The sequence below is a fragment of the Elephas maximus genome, chromosome 19, assembly GCF_024166365.1.
Source record: "Elephas maximus indicus isolate mEleMax1 chromosome 19, mEleMax1 primary haplotype, whole genome shotgun sequence".
Classification (NCBI taxonomy): Eukaryota; Metazoa; Chordata; class Mammalia; order Proboscidea; family Elephantidae; genus Elephas; species Elephas maximus.
This window is the reverse complement of record NC_064837.1, coordinates 65,073,173-65,091,809: the sequence shown is the minus strand read 5'-3', so window position 1 is coordinate 65,091,809 and position 18,637 is coordinate 65,073,173. Positions and strand designations below refer to the sequence as shown.

Here is an 18,637-nt window from a genome sequence, read left to right as displayed (position 1 = left end):
TATCTACATGGGATCAGATTGACAACAGTAACTCAAAAGATTAGATAGGAACCTTATGGGGCAGCGAGTTTATGTTAATGAAGGAGCAACAACTCAGAAAAGGAGGATAAGAATGGTTGCACATCTCAAAGGATGTATTCAGTGTCACTGAACTGTGCACACAGAAACTGTTGAATTGCTGGGTGTTCTGCTGTATATATTCTCAACAATATCAACAACAACAAAAAGATGATAAGAGATTCTCTGGCAAAGAAACAATAGGCAGCAGCCCACGGTTTCGGTTACACTGCCCAGTGCCTGTCACCTGGTCATTGGAAGGCATTGCAAAGCTTATACAGTGTACCCATTTCGAAACTTCCCCAGCCTTCACAAGAATCATAATAAACCACAAAAGTAGAAGGACTGGACTCCAGAGACTGTGGGCTCCTCACCTAGAAACACCCTGCTGTCTGGTGTGTGGGTGATGAAAGTAGAACCAATAGAGAGATAAAGTCCTCCAGAAACTATTTTATCTTAAAATATAACAAGACACGATAGCAGAGGTGGGAGAAGATGGAGATTAAGTGAGGGAGATTACACTAGATGCGGTCTCAGTGTCAGTAACTCTTGGCTGGCTTCCCTTGGGTTCTTATACCGCAGTTGGACTTTGATGGAGATGAGTCCCCACGTAATAATGTTACTCGGCTCCTCTCTGCTCCAGAGACCCAATTAAGGTTGACTCATTGCATTTGGGGCCTGCCTTGCAGCCAGCATTAGAGCAGCTCCAGAGGTAGAACTTGAAATAGCCTTGAATCTGCTTTGTGAATGAACTCCCCTCTCTCCCACTGGCATTTACTTTGCTTTGGGGTTTGTCTAGGGCCAGGATGAGACTGTTGCCAGGGCCTCATCAGAATCTTGGGAGGTTAGTGCTGGGAGGGGCTCAGGAGTTTTCAGTCCAAACTTCCCTGTCCCTGAGGATCCTGGGGTCCACGGAGAGAAGTGCCAGGCTGATGCGGGGAGGGATTTAGGGTCTGGAGTAGAAGTCCTGGGTGGGGTTAGGTCTTTTACTTACTGGAGGGCTGATCTTGGGCAATCACTTACTGTCTCCCAGGGTCAGTTTGCTCCTCTGCAAAATGGGGCATGACCAAAGTACTGCAGATTTGCCAGCCTGTGATTTCACAATAAGCATATTTCCTTCTGGGGGCAGTGGTGGTTCAGTGGAAGGGTTCTCGCCTTCCATGTGGAAGATCTGAGCTCCCAGCAAATGCACCTCATGCGCAGCTGCCATGTGTCTGGCAGTGGAGTCTTGTGTGGTGCCATGATGATGAGCAGGTTTCAGTGGAGCTTCCAGACTAAGACAGACTAGAGAGAAAGGCCTGGTGATCTACCTCTGAAGACTAAAAAATAGCCAGTGAAAATCCTGTGGATCACAACAGCGCAGGACCAGGCAACATTTTGTTCTGTCGTGCGTAGGGTCACCATGAGTCAGGGGCTGACATGATGGCAGCTAACAACACAATGTATTTATTTCTAGTGCTCAATTTATAAAAGCTCAGGTCTTCATCATTATCTCTCAAAGTATATCCCAGCTGTGTCTGAGAGGTCCTTCTGGAGCTACCTGCCAAATGCCCAGGATAGGCTCTTTGGGTACTTTTTTTCCCTTCAAGGTAAAATATTAACATTTATTAAATATGGGTGGTGGGTACATGGGTGCTTGTTTGTTATTTGAATCTCTGTACCTTTCTTTAAGTTTCAAAATTTGAGAGTAAACAATGAATTCTAAGGTACTCATACAAAAGAATATTATGCAGTCATTAAGAAGAGTGAAGGTGAAATAGGTATGATAAAATGCCTGAGATATATTCATATAGTCTACCCTGTATTATACATACACATATTTTACATATTATACATACATATATTTTAGAGTACAATTCCATTTTTATTGAACATATGCATTTTGAAGTAGTGGGATCACAAGACCTTTTTTTCCATTTTGCGTTTTCCAAATTTTGTACATCAAGCATGTATGAATAACAATGGCCCCCATTGTTAACTAATAGCCACCAGTACAAGCTTATTGTTGGTCCAGCACAGTGCTCAAATCACAAACACAGGCCTCATTCACTGTTTGCCCAGTCCTGTGTTGCTGCTACTGACTCCCCCGCTCTCTTCCCACAGGACCTGTCAGTAGTTTGGGCCCCACCTGCCCATTCCAGGCTTTTCTGTTCTGCCTTTGACACCCTGCGGCCCATTGCTTGTGGCCTTGCAGATTGCTTTTCTGCTGGGCACAGCAGAGGAGATAGTGCTGGCCTTGGGGGAGGAGAACTACTCTGTACCTTGCCATTCTCTCCAAGACATAAGATAACCCTTTCCTGGTTACTCACAGCACATCTGAAACCAGGTATGACGTGGTGCCAACAGAAAGAGAGACACCCCAGAGAAGATCTCAAAGCTACTGTACAGACCCAAGCCCAGACCCCAAGGGTTTCTTATCTGCTAGGAGTCAGCTTACATAATTTTCTAGCTCCAGTGTAAGATAAAAATGTGGGGCCTCTTGTACAAAAATGATAATTTCAAGATGGTGACAGCAGAGCATTACACCAAGCATGGAGCTTCTAAGTGTGGGCCCTGTGCAACTGCCCAGGTTGCATGCCCATAAGACAGGCTTTCTGCTCACTTCTCATCTGCCTTCATGTGGCCACGGGCTGCTCATACCCTACCCGCCACTGGAAAAATCTCCATAGCCTGGTCCTAAAGAGAGGAGGGGGAGTTTTCCCTCCTCCCAGCCTAGCTGAGTCCTCATCCCTTGCCCCCAAGGTCACCTCTTCCCTCGATGACTGAAAGTTGGATCATCTATTTCCTCCAGAGAAAATTCTAGTTCCACTCATAGGCTTTGGCCTGGTGCCATGGCCCCAGTCAGCCAGTCAATTATAGGTGACATCAGTTCATTCCCTAAGTCTGGTTATTCAGCCTGAAATAACACCATGTGTGGGACACAAATAGCTCAGTCAAATGCGGCAGTGACAAATTCAGTTCATGTCTTTTTCAGTCACTTCTCATAATTTTGGGATCCAGCCTCACCCAAGAGGCATCTGTTGTTTTTGCATGACTAGCCAACAGCTACCATCACCCCCATTTTCCTTGAAAACCACTCCTCCTCCATTCTCAGTCCGTAAGGTTGAGTCATTTAACTTATTCCATCCCTCTGGTCACAGTGATTGGTACAGGGATGGTCATGTGACCCAATTCCGTCCAATGAGCATTAGACCTAGCAGAAAGCCTACCTGTGAATAAAGCCAACCCAGAGGAAAGAATTGTTGAGAGACTGAGAGAGTGAGACTGATGTCGCTGTTTGAGTCACTGGATCCAACTAAGCCAGAAGTCATCAGCATCCCTGGGCTTCCTAGGTACATGAACCAATCAATTCTCTATTACTTATTGTGATTTAAATTGGGTTTTGACACTGGTGATCGAAAGAGTTTGACTATAAGAGCCCCATTTACGGATAATAATAATACCTGTTGTGCTTACACTCAGTGCCATGGAAATCAAAGAGACAATTCGTGTGCAAACTGTGAAAGGCTATTTGAATGGGATGCCCAAGGACATACAGTTGGTTAATGTTAGAGCCAGGACAAAAGCCCAGTTATTTTATTTCCCAAGCCCCGTTCTCATCCTTTGTTAATGGGCTGAGTTCTGCCCCATGAAAATCAGTGGGCAGGTCAGGTTGGCAGATGGGGTCAGTACTATGTGTTGCCTTCTCTCTATTTGTGGTGTTGTATTTTGTTATCTGGAGTAGACTGGCTTCTCAGGGCATGAAGGGCATAAATACAGAACCCACCCGGCCTCTCACCTATGTCTCTTCCTCCTCATCTGCCTAAGCTTCTCTTCATGTACCAACCCATCTTCACAATGGACCAGGGCCCTGGTATGTTTTAGTTTGGTTGGAAATTTTCCAGCTCAGATCTTTGGCAGTGTTCACGGAGGTGGTTCCAGCTTCACTTCCGTGGGTCTGACTCTGCCAAATTTGGGAGCAGGGGCAGATCTTTGATCTGGGCTCTTTTCAGAGGTGCACTGCAGAATCTCTTCCGTTTTTGGACTTGGGCTTGAAGGTATCCCTGCCTTGGGAGTCCACAGCCATTCTGACCTTCAGAAGTGGGGCCCCCTCCTGGATGTGTGGATTTCACAGCCTTTCAGATGAGTCACTCAGTTGGGACTTGGAACTTGGCAGCCTCAGAGGGCCACAAGCAGAGTTGCAAACATTTTACCTGATCCCTGAGGGGCCACCTTCCCACCATGTGCAACTAGAGTCACCTGACCTTTAAGGAGTCTCCATGGGCACTGAGGCACATGTGTCACATTGAGCTGAAGTCAAGTGTGGCATGAGTTGTCTCTATGCCACCCAGCCTTCAAGGCTGAGCTTCATGGGGGTGGGGAATGGGTTTTGTTCTTGGGATCTAGCACATGATGCTCAGTAACAACTCTTAGGATTCTCAGCCAGAAATGTCAGACTTCAAGGAGGTATATGGGGTGGGGGTGTTAGTGGGCTGTGAGGGAATGATCCCGGTCACCTTTCTTCTCTTTGCATGATTTCCTCCCATGGGATCTCAATCCCAAAGGCCCCCATGATCATCATACGCCTTGAGTGAGATGGAGATAGAAATGTGAGATGACAACTCTGGGTATAGTGATGGGGCTCCCCTTCCTTCCTCATAACTAGGTCAAGGCCAGGACATTCTCAAGCTCAAAGGCAAGTGGTTGCTCAAAGTGCAGAGGAAACTGGAGACCTGGAGAGAAAGAATGCCTACCCAATCGAGACCATAGCTAAACAAGTTGGAAGAGGCTGAGACCAGGGTGGAGAGAATCCAGGGCCTGAAGGGTCTGAAGGAGTTGTAGCCTGCTGTCAAACCACGTCAGTCTGATCTCATTAAACCTTTGAATCTTCCAGGTCTCTTTTTTCTAGATTTCATGCTTAGCAAACAATCCGCTGATTGTAATGTGGCTTGGCATCTAGGACAATACATCAGTCTTGTGAGCTTGCTTACCATCAGCCTGTCTGGAAAGATGGATCCACTCTTGGACTTGAGCAAATCCAGGTCATTTTTGCTGACCCCACAGAGCTGGGGCACACACTAGACTGCTGTCAATACTCTGTTGTTGTTAGGTGTCATAGAGTTGGTTCCAACTCATAGCGACCCTACGCAAGACTGAACAAAACACTGCCCAGTCCTGCGCCATCCTTACAATCGTAATGCTTGAGCTCATTTTTGAAGCTACCATGTCAATCCACCTCACTGAGGGTCTTCCTCTTTTCCGCTGACCCTGTACTTTGCCAAGCATGATGTCCTTCTCCAAGGACTGATCCCTCCTGACAACATATCCAAAGTATGTAAGATGCAGTCTTGCCATCCTTGCTTCTAAGGAGCATTCTGGTTGTACTTCTTCCAAGGCAGATTTGTTTGTTCTTTTGGCAGTCCATGGTATATTCAATATTCTTTGCCAATACCACAATTCAAAGGCGTCAATTCTTCTTCAGTCTTCCTTATTCATTGTCAAGGCTTCACATGCATATGATGCTATTGAAAATACCATGGCTTGGGTCAGGCGCACCTTAGTCTTCAAGGTGACATCTTTGCTTTCCAACATTTTAAAGAGGCCCTTTGCAGCAGATTTACCCAATGCAATGCGTCTTTGATTTCATAACTGTTGCTTCCATGGCTGTTGGTTGTGGATCCAAGTAAAATGAAATCCTTGACAACTTTAATCTTTTCTCACTTTATCATGATGTTGCTCATTGGTCCAGTTGTGCGGATTTTTGTTTTCTTTGTGTTGAGGTGCAATCCATACTGAAGGCTGTGGTCTTTGATCTTCATTAGTAAATGCTTCAAGTCCTTTTTGCTTTCAGCAAGCAAGGTTGTATCATCTGCATAATACAGGTTGTTGATGAGTCTTCCTTCAATCCTGATGCCTCATTCTTCATATAGTCCAGCTTCTCGGATTATTTGCTCAGCATACAGATTGAATAGGTATGGTGAAAGAATACAACCCAGACACACACCTTTCCTGACTTTAAACCAATCAGTATCCCTTTGTTCTGTCCTAACAACTGCCTCTCGATCTATGTAAAGGTTCCTCATGAGCACAATTAAGTGTTCTGGAATTCCCATTCTTCACAATGTTATCCATAATTTGTTATGATCCACACAGTCGAATGCCTTTGCATAGTAAATAAAATACAGGTCAGCATCCTTCTGGTATTCTTTGTTTTCAGCCAGGATCCATCTGACATCAGCAATGATATCCCTGGTTCCATGTCCTCTCCTGAAAGCAGCCTGAATTTCTGGCAGTTTCCTGTCGAGGTACTGCTGCAGCTGTTTTTGAATGATCTTCAGCAAAATTTTGCTTGCATGTGATATTAATGATATTGTATAATTTCTACATTCGGTTGGATCACCTTTCTTGGGAATAGGCATAAATATGGATGTCTTCCAGTCAGTTGGCCAGGAAGCTGTCTGTCTTCCATATTTCTTGGCGTAGACAAGTGAGCACCTCCAGAGCTGCATCTGTTTGTTGAAATGTCTCAATTGTTTTCCGTCAGTTCCTAGTGCCTTGTTTTTTGCCAACACCTTCAGAGCAGCTTGGACTTCTTCCGTCAGTACCATTGGTTCCTGATCATATGCTACCACTTGAAATGGTTGAAAATCGACTAATTCTTTTTGGTATAGTGACTCTATATTCTTTTCATCTTCTTTTGATGCTTCCTGCGTCGTTTAATATTTTTCCCATAGAATCTTTCACTATTGCAACTCGAGACTTGATTTTTTTCCTCAGTTCTTTCAGCTTGAGAAAAGCTGAGCATGTTCTTTCCTTTTGGTTTTCTACCTCCAGCTCTTTGCACATGTCATTATAATACTTTACTTTGTCTTCTTGAGGTGCCGTTTGAAATCTTCTGTTCAGTTCTTTTCCTTCATCATTTCTTCTTTTTGGTTTAGCTGCTCAACATTCGTGAGCAAGTTTTAGAGTCTCCTCTGACATCCACATTGGTCTTTTCTTTCTTTCCTGTCTTTCCAATGACCTTTTGCTTTCTTCATGTTTGATGTCCTTGATGTCATTCCGCAACTTGTTTGGTCTTCAGTCACTGGTGTTCAATGCGTCAAATCTATTCTAGAAATGGTCTCAAAATTCAGGTGAGATATACTCAAGGTAGTATTTTGGCTTTCGTGGACTTGATCTGATTTTCTTCAGTTTCAGCTTGAACTTGCATTTAAGCAACTGATGGTCTGTTCCACAGTTGGCCCCTGTCCTTGTTCTGACTGATGACATTGAGCTTTTCCATCACCTCTTTCCACAGATGTAGTCAATTTGATTCCTGTGTGTTCCATCTGGCAAAGTCCAAGTGTATAGTCGCCATTTATTTTGGTGAAAGAAGGTATTTGCAATGAAGAAATCATTGGTCTTGCAAAATTCTGTCATTCGATGTCTGGCATTGTTTCTATCACCAAGGCCGTATTTTCCAACTACTGATCCTTCTTCTTTGTTTCCACCTTTCTCATTCCAACCACTAGTAATTATCAATGCATCCTGATTGCATGTTCGATCAATTTCAGACTGCAGCAGCTGATAAAAATCTTCTATTTCATCTTTGGCCTTAGTGGTTGGTGCATAAATTTGAATAATAATTGTATTAACTGGTCTTCCTTGTAGGTGTATGGATACTATCCTATCACTGACAGCATTGTACTTCAGGACAGAGCTTGAAATATTCTTTGTGATGATGAATGCAACACCATTCCTCTTCAAGTTGTCACAGCATAGTACACTATATGATTGTCCAATTCAAAGTGGCCAGTAGCAGTCTGTTTCAGCTCACTAATGCCCAGGATATCGATCTTTACACGTACCATTCCATTCTTGATGATTTCCAATTCTCCTAGATTCATATTCATATATTCCATGTTCTGATTATTAATGGGTGTTTGCAGGTGTTTCTTTTCATTCCGAGTTGTGCCACATCAGCAAATGAAGGTCCTGAAAGCTTTACTCCATCCATGTCATTAAGGTTGACTCTACTTTGAGCAGGCAGCTCTTTCTCAGTTGTCTTTTGAGTGCCTTCCAACCTGGGGGGCTTATCTTCCAGCACTATATCAGACAATGTTCCACTGCTATTCGTAAGGTTTTCACTGGCTAATGCTTTTCAGAAGTAGACAGCTGGGTCTTTCTTCCTAATCCATCTTAGTCTGGAAGCTCAGCTGAAACTTGTCCTCCATGGGTGACCCTGCTGGTATCTGAATACCAGTGGCATAGCTTCCAGCATCACAGCAACACACAAGTCCCCACAGTACGACAGCCTGACAGACACGTGGGGGGTCAGTACCCTGTGTAATGACAATCCATGAACTGCTTTCCCTCTCCTGGCTCTGTTCCTCTGCATCAACAGCTTGCTTGGGTTTGAATCTGTCTCTGCCACTTATTAGCTGGATGACCTTAAGCAAGTTTCTTAATGTCTTTGTGCCTCAGTTCACTTACTTTAACATAGGGTTATGATAGGGTCGTTGTAGGATTAAATGAGCAAGTAGATGTAAAGTTCTTAGAACAGTGCTTGGCACAAAAATGCTATATAAGTGACTGCTCGTATTATCTGAATTTCCACAATATATATCAGCTAGGACCCTGGGCAAGAAAGTTAATTTTTTTCTGGTCAGTTTTTCTATCTATACTAGTAACAGATGCCACTGAGTCAACTCTAACTCATGGCAGCCCCATGTGTGTCAGAGTAGAACTGTGCTCCATAGGCTTTTCAATGGCTGATTTTTCAGAAATAGATAGACAGGACTTTCTTTCAAGGCACTTCCGGGTAGATTTGAACCTCCAAACTTTTGGTTAGTAGCTGAGTGCATTAATCTTTTGCACCACTTCGAACACTTTCTTATCTATAACACGGAATTAAGAGTAATAACATCTACTGGAAAAAACATGTATTTTATAAGTTTTTTTTTTTTAAGTATAAAATGTCATAAAAGCAAACCCGTTGCCATTGAGTTGATTCCAACTCATAGTGACCCTATAGGACAGAGTAGAACTGCCCCCATAGGGTTTCCAAGGAGCAGCTGGTGGATTTGAACTGCTGACCTTTTGGTTAGCAGCTGAGCTCTTAACCACTATGCCATCAGGGCTTCCATAAAGTGTCATTGAATATATTAAAGTTTTTTGTAAACTCTAAAATGCTGCGGATTGTGTTTATTTATTATTAATAATTATTAGGCTCACTGGATCCTTCTAAATTATAGTGGAGAGATGACTTCAGAGCTTCTCAGTTCGTGCCTTAACAAAATCCGATAAGGGGACCCAGAGACAAAAGGTTTGGAACTGCCCCTCACAGACCGGAGGAGGTTCTCGAGAAAGTTCTTCTGGACTGAATCTTAACCAGCAGCTTTATTTCCTCCCAAAGATTAAATGGTTCTCAGTGTGAGTTTGGGGAGGGGCTGAAAGAAGGAGGTGTTGTCAGTTCCTGACCTTTCCCTGGGGAAATTGCTCTGATAGATGGTGGATCTGATGTTTAAAAGGCAGGTTTTCTAAGGAGTGGTGTGGATGTAAAATTCAAATGGAGGAAGGAAAAGGAGGGGCGAGAAAGGTTTATTTTGCCTTTAGAAGGTCCGTAACAAAAGTTAAGGAGACCCAAGAACATATGACTACTGGCCCTTCCTACAGTTTGGGGGAAGAGGCATGTGCATGAGTGTGTGTGTGTGTGTGTGTGTGTGCGTGTGTGTCCGGGGGCAGAAGACTAGAAAGCAAGAGGAAATATAAACATAAACACAACTCAGTTCACGATACCTAAAAGCACACCAGCAGCATTTGCAGAAGCCCAAGTTATTAAACAACACCCTCATTCTGGAAATAGGGAGGGAAGGAGAGAGACTTTGGCATCGAGGGCAGGGAAACATGAACTACTTCTGGGGAAATTCTTGTGCCCTGCTCCTCTCAATAATTATGCTATTTTCATTGCACCAGTTAGGGTTAGGATCTGGCTTCCTCCAAGAGCAGGGTGAGGTCTGGGGAGGCTCTGATTGGTAGGATCAGTTGGGCATTAACAGTTCCAGATCTGTTGTTGGCTGCTGGCTTGGAGCTTTCCCAGTTGGGTCCAGAAAGACTTCCCTGGTTGATCCAGAGCTGCTCCCAGCTGAGGAACTGCATTTCCTGAGCTCTCAGCAAGTTAATAAAGGAGATGTGATCTCCATTTTCACTTGCAGTCTCTGGGGACCACTCCTTTTGGCTGAGAAGGGGAGGAAGAAAGTGAGGAGCATGATGGGATAAGTTTAGAGCCACTTCAAATGCCCAGCTCAACACTTGCCCAGTCTGGGGCTCACCTCTGGTTGTTTACTGCCAGCAAAGCTGTGTTTCCCGCCCTGAAAATAAAAGAAGTCAAACCCCCTGCCCAGAAGAGCTTCCAGGAGGAAACACTAGTGCAGAGAGCACCAACATTAGTGAGTCTCAGACATTTTCTCTCAAAAGTTCCCAAACCAAAAAACAAAACCAGTAGCTGAGTTGATTCCAACTTATAGCGACCCTGTAGTAGAACAGCGTAGAATTGCCCCATAGGATTTCCAAGGCTGTGGTCTTTACAGAAGCAGATGCCACATCTTTCTCCCTTGGAGTGGCTGGTGAGTTCAAACCGCTGTATTTTGGTGAGCAGCCAAATGCTTAACTACTGTGCCACCAGAGCTCCTTTCAAACATCCTTGGGACTCCAAATTGAAGGGGAGAATGTTCAGGGGTGGGAAAGCCTACAGAACATGAAAAGTGAATTTGAGACATTGGAATTATCACTTCCTGCTAAGGTTCAAGACAACCAGCCAACACCACTCCCCAAGCCAGCTGCCTGCTGGAGCTCTGGGCAGACCCAGCAAATTAGCCAAAAGAGTCCCAGACAATCACAGATTGACAGTGATATAATACACACTTAATTTATTTATCCTTAGTTCTCCAGAGTGAGTCAGAGAGGAAAATAATCACATGGAAAAATTATACAGGGAGCAGTGAACTTTTCTTGCTTGTTCCTGAGCTGAGGGTGAAAATCTGGCAGAATTTAGAGCCAACACTCTCATTTTGAAAGTAAAGATCTCTCTATCTACTGGGCATGGCTTTTCCTATGGAATCGGATTTTTCGGCCAAGAATTTGTGTCCCATTAACATTGTTTAATGGGAAAAAATGCCCCCGAGGAATAAAGAATGGTGGAAGGACACAGAGCAGTAGGTCATGATCATGGCTGATTTTTCCCTCCTAGGTAAAGTTTTCTGGCAGGGAAGAAAAATGTTGCTGTATCAGACCCTTATTTTGGATGAATAAATGATGTCCCCACGGAGGTGTTCTCTAAAAATGCCCACCAGAGTTGCTTATACTTTGGAGAGCCTTACTAAATGCTGGCTGAATGGATGGATGAGGCATAGGGGATACTGAGGCTTAGGGATGTAGAAATCACAAGATGAGCAGTAGAAGATGAAAGTAAAGGACAAATGCAGGAGAGGAGGGAGAGTAGTGGCTCTTATCTGCTTGCTTCTCTCATTCACCTAGAAGAGGCGTGAAAGCTGGGGTAGAGGGAATGGAAATACCTTGTAGAACAGAGATGTTCTGTGCTTATCTCCCTAAAAAATTTATTTCATCTTAGATGGATCAAACCCTGTATGAACAGACAGTCCATGTCTTTCTACCCCTCTGGCTGGTACAGAGGGGGACTTTGGCTTAGCTATTGTGCACCCCCTTAGAACAAGAGAGAATGCTGATGAAGCTCTCTATTAGAGCACTGGTGATGGTGAAGTAGGATCTAAGCACTTTTGTCTTGATTCATTAGCATCTGGAGAAAAGCTGGCCCCATCCCTGCCTCATTTTCTCAGAGCCCTGGCACAGAAAGAACTTAATTCTTGGGGTCTTCTTGCATCATTTAAGGAGCTTGTATCACTGCTCTTGATGGCTATTAAGCCTGTACCAGTAGCAAGAGAGGGCCAGGAGCTCTCCCAGGAATAGAGCAGTAAGATTGTTCACATGTTTTAAATTACTTAGTTGCATCAAATATTCAGATCTGTGAGAACAACAGTAGCTCTATTTAAAAACTCCAAGCATGTGATGGGTGAATTCAATGTTTCCAAGCAGTTTCCAGCTTCTGGCCCACACTCCAGAAATCTTCTTAGTCACTCGGGTTCATTTGGGTCATCATCCAACTCTTGGACTAGGTAAAGTGCAAGTGCCATCCAAGGCTGATGATATTTGGCAGATGTTTTTGCATATAAGCAAATTTTGATGATAGGTTTTTATCAAATTCCTTGCCTCACCTCCCATAAATAGGAGATATTTAACTTAGGAAATCAAGACTAGGATGTTTGCGAGAAGTCATGATTTTTGCATGGGGGAGGGTTACGTGAGCTTATTCTGCTGGGATTGTGCCTGTGAAACGTGTGTGTGTGTTTCTGAGGGTCTCTGTGTATGAGGTTGCTGCCCTTCTCACAAAGCTGCTTCATCATTTTAGGCGAGACTGAATGTACACCTACTGAAGTTGCTTAGGAGCCCAAGAAGTGTGCCTTATTTTTGTAAAGGGGAAGGGTATCAATGTATTTGGATTATTTTTAACATTGGTATATAGTAGGCTTAATAGCAACCACCAGTCACTGAATGCTTCTTATATGCCAGGGATTGTACTATGTGCTTCACATTACATTACCTAACATGCTCACTCAAAAAAACAATCAGGCTACCTAGAGGGGGGCTGATATTTTCTCCCAACAACCACTTTAAAAGGAGACCTACGTTGCTAAGAATCGAGTTGCATAAGATAAGAAAATTGAGTGAGGAAGAAATGGATTTTGTTAGAGGTTTGAAATAAGCAAACATTTTCAGGGGGCTGTTGAGCAAGGCACGGAGCCAGGAGGGAGTCTGGTTTGCAAACAACAGTTTATGTTTGCTACAGATCGTTGCCATGTCTTATTTCAGTCAAGTTGGCCAGAAATTCAAATCTGTGACCACTGCTACACAGTCATAAGAGGGCTGCGCCTTGTGAGGGAGGGAGTGAGAGGGCAAACATGAACTCCCACAAGAACAAGTCGCTGGCAGTACATAGGAGCTAAAACTGGGGAAGGAAGGAGTGGGGGGAGACTGAAAGAGAACCCCCTCCCCAGTGTTCACGGATCTCTGTTTTGGGCAGCAAATAGGATCAAACAGAAACAGATAAAGGTTAGTTCCTCTTTAAGGCCCAAAGCAAAGCCAGGGGTACCTAGGAACTTCCTGTGTTGGTGGGATGCGGGATGGAGGGCCGGAGGAGATTCTTACCTTATGCAGGACGTGCTCGTTGAAGTCAGGGCCAGCTCCTCCCTGGTAGGAGTCCGGTCTCTGCAGATCCATTCCTGGCTTGGAGCACGCTGCCTCCCACTCTTTCAGCACTCTGCGTCAGCGCTCCCAGAAGCTCTGTCCAGGCTCCGCTGAGTCCGGCAGGCTGTGGTCACGGTTCCGCCGGCCGTGCCGCATCCGGGTTCAGCACCGGACAGCTCCCGCAGCGGCCTCGGCGCGGTACCCGTAGAGCAGGCTGCGGCTCACCTCCGCGTTCCCCGTGTTTCAGCACCAGGGACAGCGGCACCGCCCTTTGCGCCTGGGACTCGGGTTCTAAGATCCTGTCCGCTTCGAATCCCTTGTCTCGTGACTCTAGGATGCTGGGAAGTCGCAAGATTTCAGTCTAACCCGTGGTCCGTGCGCATCCTATTCAGCCGGCAGACTCTGGAGGCTCAGTGACCCGGCTGGGTTCTCGGGGCTTTGCAGTCCCGGGAACTCCCGATCCTGCTTCTCCTTCATGAACTAGACAGCCAGTTACACCATGGAGCTCCGCTCTCACCCGCTGTGTGCAGAGAAGTCCTGCGGCGCTGGCGCTGTGTTTTTTTTTTTTCCGCAGTACCTGGACAATTCCCTCTAGTATGTCTAAGATAATAGCGTCTCTAAGGCTGAGGTCGGTGGATGAGCGCCCTTAGCGGTCTCTGAAATCCCCGAAACATTAGGCAACACTTCTACTAACTGCAGTTTTCTAGTGAAAGGGCCCGGACCTCTAATTACCCTTTCGAAGATGCACATGACTCCCCAAAGTTAAGAACAACTCTCCCAAAGGGGGCAGAGTGGTGTTTTGGTTAAGAGTCTTGGCTCTGAAAATGATTAGTTGAGTAACCTTGGGTAAGTTACTTAACCTCTTATGTCTATGTCCCTTGAAAATACCAAACTACTTGCTGTCAAGTTAATTCTGACTCAAGGTGACCTTATGTGTTTCAGAGCAGAACTGCACTCCATAGGGTAGAAGTAGATCGACAGGCCTTCCTACCTCACTGCATTGTTGTGAGGATTTAATGATTTAATTCATGGAAAGAGCTTAGAATGGTGCCTGATATATATTAAGAACTCAATAAATGCTAGCTATTATTCCCTCTGGGCAAAGGGATGGGGAGCCTGGCAGCTTCCTCTAAACATCGAGGAAGTCCTGCTGCTGGGACCTCCATTTGTAGAGTTGCATCACTCCCCTGGAATAGGGAAGTGCAAGGCTGACTGCCATGGGAACTGAGAGCTGAGACTGTGGTCTCTGAGGTTATCCCTGTATGATGACCCTCGTGTTCAGCAGGCAGCTCCCTCACTAGGAGCAAGTCCTGGACCAGTGGCCTTGGAGCCAACATCAACATGGAGCGAAAGAGCCAGGGCTAGAGTTTAAAGGTTGCATTTCACTCCTGGACTTGCACTTTTCTTTTTTTTGGCAGAGTTGCCTAAATAACTTACATTCTCTGGAGTTGCTTAAGTTTTTCCATCTGTAAAATAGATAAAACAATCATGCCTGCCTCACTGGATATGTGAAGAGTAATTAAGACAATATCTTTCTGTTCTTTTGAAATAAAAAATCAAATTTCATGTATAAGGTGTTATTATTATTGGAATCTCTATATGGTAGATTTTCAATGAATATCGATTAGATGAACAAAGTTAGGGAACCAGAGTATTTGTTTTTGTGTAGGAGATTCGCACTCTGGTTGGGATTCTTAATCTGAGGTGAACAGATGGGCTTTAGGGGAAGTATAAAACTTTGAAAACATAAACATTTTGTTTAGAAATGGTACAACCACTTTGGAAATCGATTTAGGGCTTTCTTAAAAAGCTAGAAATAGAACTACCATATGATCCAGCAATCCCACTCCTTGGAATATATCCTAGAGAAATAAGAGCCGTTACACGAATAGATATATGCACACCCATGTTTATTGCAGCACTGTTTACAATAATAAAAAGAAGGAAGCAACCAAGGTGCCCATCAACAGATGAAAATGGATAAATAAATTATGGTATATTCGCACAATGGAATACTACACATCGATAAAGAACAGTGAGGAATCTGTGAAACATTTTATAACATGGAGGAACCTGGAAGGCGTTATGCTGAGTGAAATTAGTCAGTTGCAAAAGGACTAATATTGTATAAGACCACTATTATAAGATCTTGAGAAGTAGTTTAAACTGAGAGGAAAACATTCTTTTGTGGTTACAAGAGAGGGGAGGGAGGGAGGGTGGAAGAGGGGCATTCACTAATTAGATAGTAGATAAGAACTACTTTAGGTGAAGGGAAAGACAGCACATATACAGGGGAGGTCAGCACAATTGGACTAAACCAAAAGCAAAGAAGTTTCCTGAATAAACTGAATGCTTCAAAGACCAGCATAGCAGGGGCAGGGATCTGGGGACCATGGTTTTAGGGGACATCTAAGTCAATTGGCATAATAAAATCTATTAAGAAAACATTCTGCATCCCACTTTGAAGAGTGGTGTCTGGGGTCTTAAACGCTAGCAAGCAGCCATCTAAGATGCATCGATTGGTCTCAACCCACCTGGATCAAAGGAGAATGAAGAACACCAAGGACACAAGGCGATCATGAGCCCAAGAGACAGAAAGGGCCACATGAACCAGCGACTACATCATCCTGAGACCAGAAGAACTAGACGGTGCCCGGCTACAACCGATGACTGCCCTGACAGGGAACACAACAGGGAACCCCTGAGGGAGCAGGAGAACAGTGGGATGCAGACCCCAAGTTCTCATAAAAAGACCAGACTTAATGGCCTGACTGAGACTGGAAGGACCCTGGTGGTCATGGCCCCCAGACATTCTGTTGGCCCAGGACAGGAACCATTCCCGAAGCCAACTCTTCAGACGTGGATTGGACTGGACAATGGGTTGCAGAGGGATGCTGTTGAGGAGTGAGCTTTTTGGATCAGGTGGATACTTGAGACTATGTTGGCATCTCCTGCTTGGAGGAGAGATGAGAGGGTGGAGGGGGTTAGAAGCTGGTGAAATGGACAAGAAAAGAGAGAGTGGAGGGAGAGAGTGGGATGTCTCATTAGGGGGAGAGTAATTGGAAGTGTATAGCAAGGTGTATATAAGTTTTTGTGTGAGAGGCTGACTTGATTTGTAAACTTTCATTTCAAGCACAATAAAAATTATTAAAAAAAAAACTTTGTTTAGGTCCATTTTTTTTTTTAATGGGAGAAGTCTCATAGATTTTGTTACATTCCCAAAGTTGTCTTTACGTAACAGAGTTAAGTACCAATAACTTAGGAGACCCTCTTGTGTTAACTTTCTCCTGAGCTTCCTCACCACCTCGGACTGTTGCAGAGAAGGTTCTGGAGGCCAGGGACTGTTTTGACTTGAACCTCACATTCCTTAGAAGAGTCACCATTTCTCAGGATCTGCTTCTGCATTCCGAAGGCAGGGGAAGGGAAATTTTTTTGTAATTTTTATTGTGCTTTAAGTGAAAGTTTACAAATCAAGTCAGTCTCTCACATAAAAACTTATATACACCTTGCTACATACTCCCACTTACTCTCCCCCTAATGAGACAGCCCACTCTCTCCCTCCACCCTCTCTTTTCTTGTCCTTTTCACCAGCTTCTAACCTCCTCTGTCCTCTCATCTCTCCTCCAAGCAGGAGATGCCAACATAGTCTCAAGTGTCCACCTGATCCAAAAAGCTCATTCCTCACCAGCATCCTTCTCCAACCCATTGTCCAGTCCAATCCACATCTGAAGAGTTGGCTTCGGGAATGGTTCCTGTCCTGGGCCAACAGAATGTCTGGGGGCCATGACCACCAGGGTCCTTCCAGTCTCAGTCAGGCCATTAAGTCTGGTCTTTTTATGAGAACTTGGGGTCTGCATCCCACTGTTCTCCTGCTCCCTCAGGGGTTCCCTGTTGTGTTCCCTGTCAGGGCAGTCATCGGTTGTAGCCGGGCACCGTCTAGTTCTTCTGGTCTCAGGATGATGTAGTCGCTGGTTCATGTGGCCCTTTCTGTCTCTTGGGCTCATGATCGCCTTGTGTCCTTGGTGTTCTTCATTCTCCTTTGATCCAGGTGGGTTGAGACCAATCGATGCATCTTAGATGGCTGCTTGCTAGCGTTTAAGACCCCAGACACCACTCTTCAAAGTGGGATGCAGAATGTTTTCTTAATAGATTTTATTATGCCAATTGACTTAGATGTCCCCTAAAACCATGGTCCCCAGATCCCTGCCCCTGCTATGCTGGTCTTTGAAGCATTCAGTTTATTCAGGAAACTTCTTTGCTTTTGGTTTAGTCCAATTGTGCTGGCTTCCCCTGTATTTTTTTTTTTTTTTAATGCTTTCTGGACCTTTTGGTAACATTTTTAATTAAGATAATAATTTTCAAAGACAAGTGATTCCCACGGTAGTTACATTTTAGGTTGGTATCTTTCTGAGATTTGGAGCCACTCCAGTGTCATTGGTAAGTAAGCACATTTGTAAAGCATCTCTCAGGATGGGTGACTTATTTTATAGAGCTTCTGGTCTAAATTTTTAGAAGTGACATTTTCTAATACTGTCTCCATGTTCTGAGGATATTATTTGTTTGGAATTTGGACTCTTTCATGTCGTGTTTCCCCAAACAAGGAGAGGGGACAGCTACATGATTAGCCCAGCTTTGCTGTCCACTGTCCTTGTGTTTGCCTCTTGTTCCAGTTCCCTCTGCTGGAAAATGGTGTTTGGCTCTATTGGGGCTTGTGGGGTTCCAAGGTGGTTCTCAAAGTTCCTTCTCTCAGCACTTGATTTCAGGGTCAGTGAGTATTACTTTGTCTTGAATCAGTTCCCCTTCTTTCTCTGTATATTCCATTCCTGGACAGCCTCAGTAGCCAGCAGTGTTGAGTTACGTGGGTTCAGTTGTCAGCTTCCCCTTTATGATATCCTCATTTGTGTCTTGCAATCCACATTCTATATTAATAATAATTTTTGTCCTCTCTGATATATTAGTCTCTACTAGCAGGTTCTTGATATATGAGATTCTGAACAGTACATATTTACATTTGAACACAGAGGCTTTCAGCTCTTTGCCTGGGAATATAGTCACTTTTCTTGGGTTTCTGTTTCCATATCTGTCATGATATGAACTAACCAGGTGAAAGACCTTTTACTGTTTTCAGTTTCATTTTGAAAATTTTAATCAAAGTAATAAATCCATGTAGTAAAAATGTAAACTGGAAGGGTTTATGCATCCCTCTGCTCCCCACCTCCAATCTCATTCCTCTAAGGCAACCACTTTTAACTGTTTCTTTTTCATTTCCTATAGTGCTATTGGGGCCTGGTGGCTTAGTGGT

The 18,637-nt window shown here is 44.3% G+C and overlaps 1 protein-coding gene across 1 annotated transcript in view; it reads right to left on the bottom strand.

The window, feature by feature from the left end:
• Positions 1-13,368, bottom strand: part of RAB37 (RAB37, member RAS oncogene family) — a 69,941-nt gene extending 56,573 nt beyond the window's left edge. Inside the window, exon 1 of the mRNA XM_049860288.1 lies at positions 13,297-13,368. Coding sequence (XP_049716245.1) covers positions 13,297-13,368 — 72 coding nt within the window. The remainder of the gene's footprint in view (positions 1-13,296) is intronic.
• Between the last annotated feature and the right edge of the window lie 5,269 nt (positions 13,369-18,637).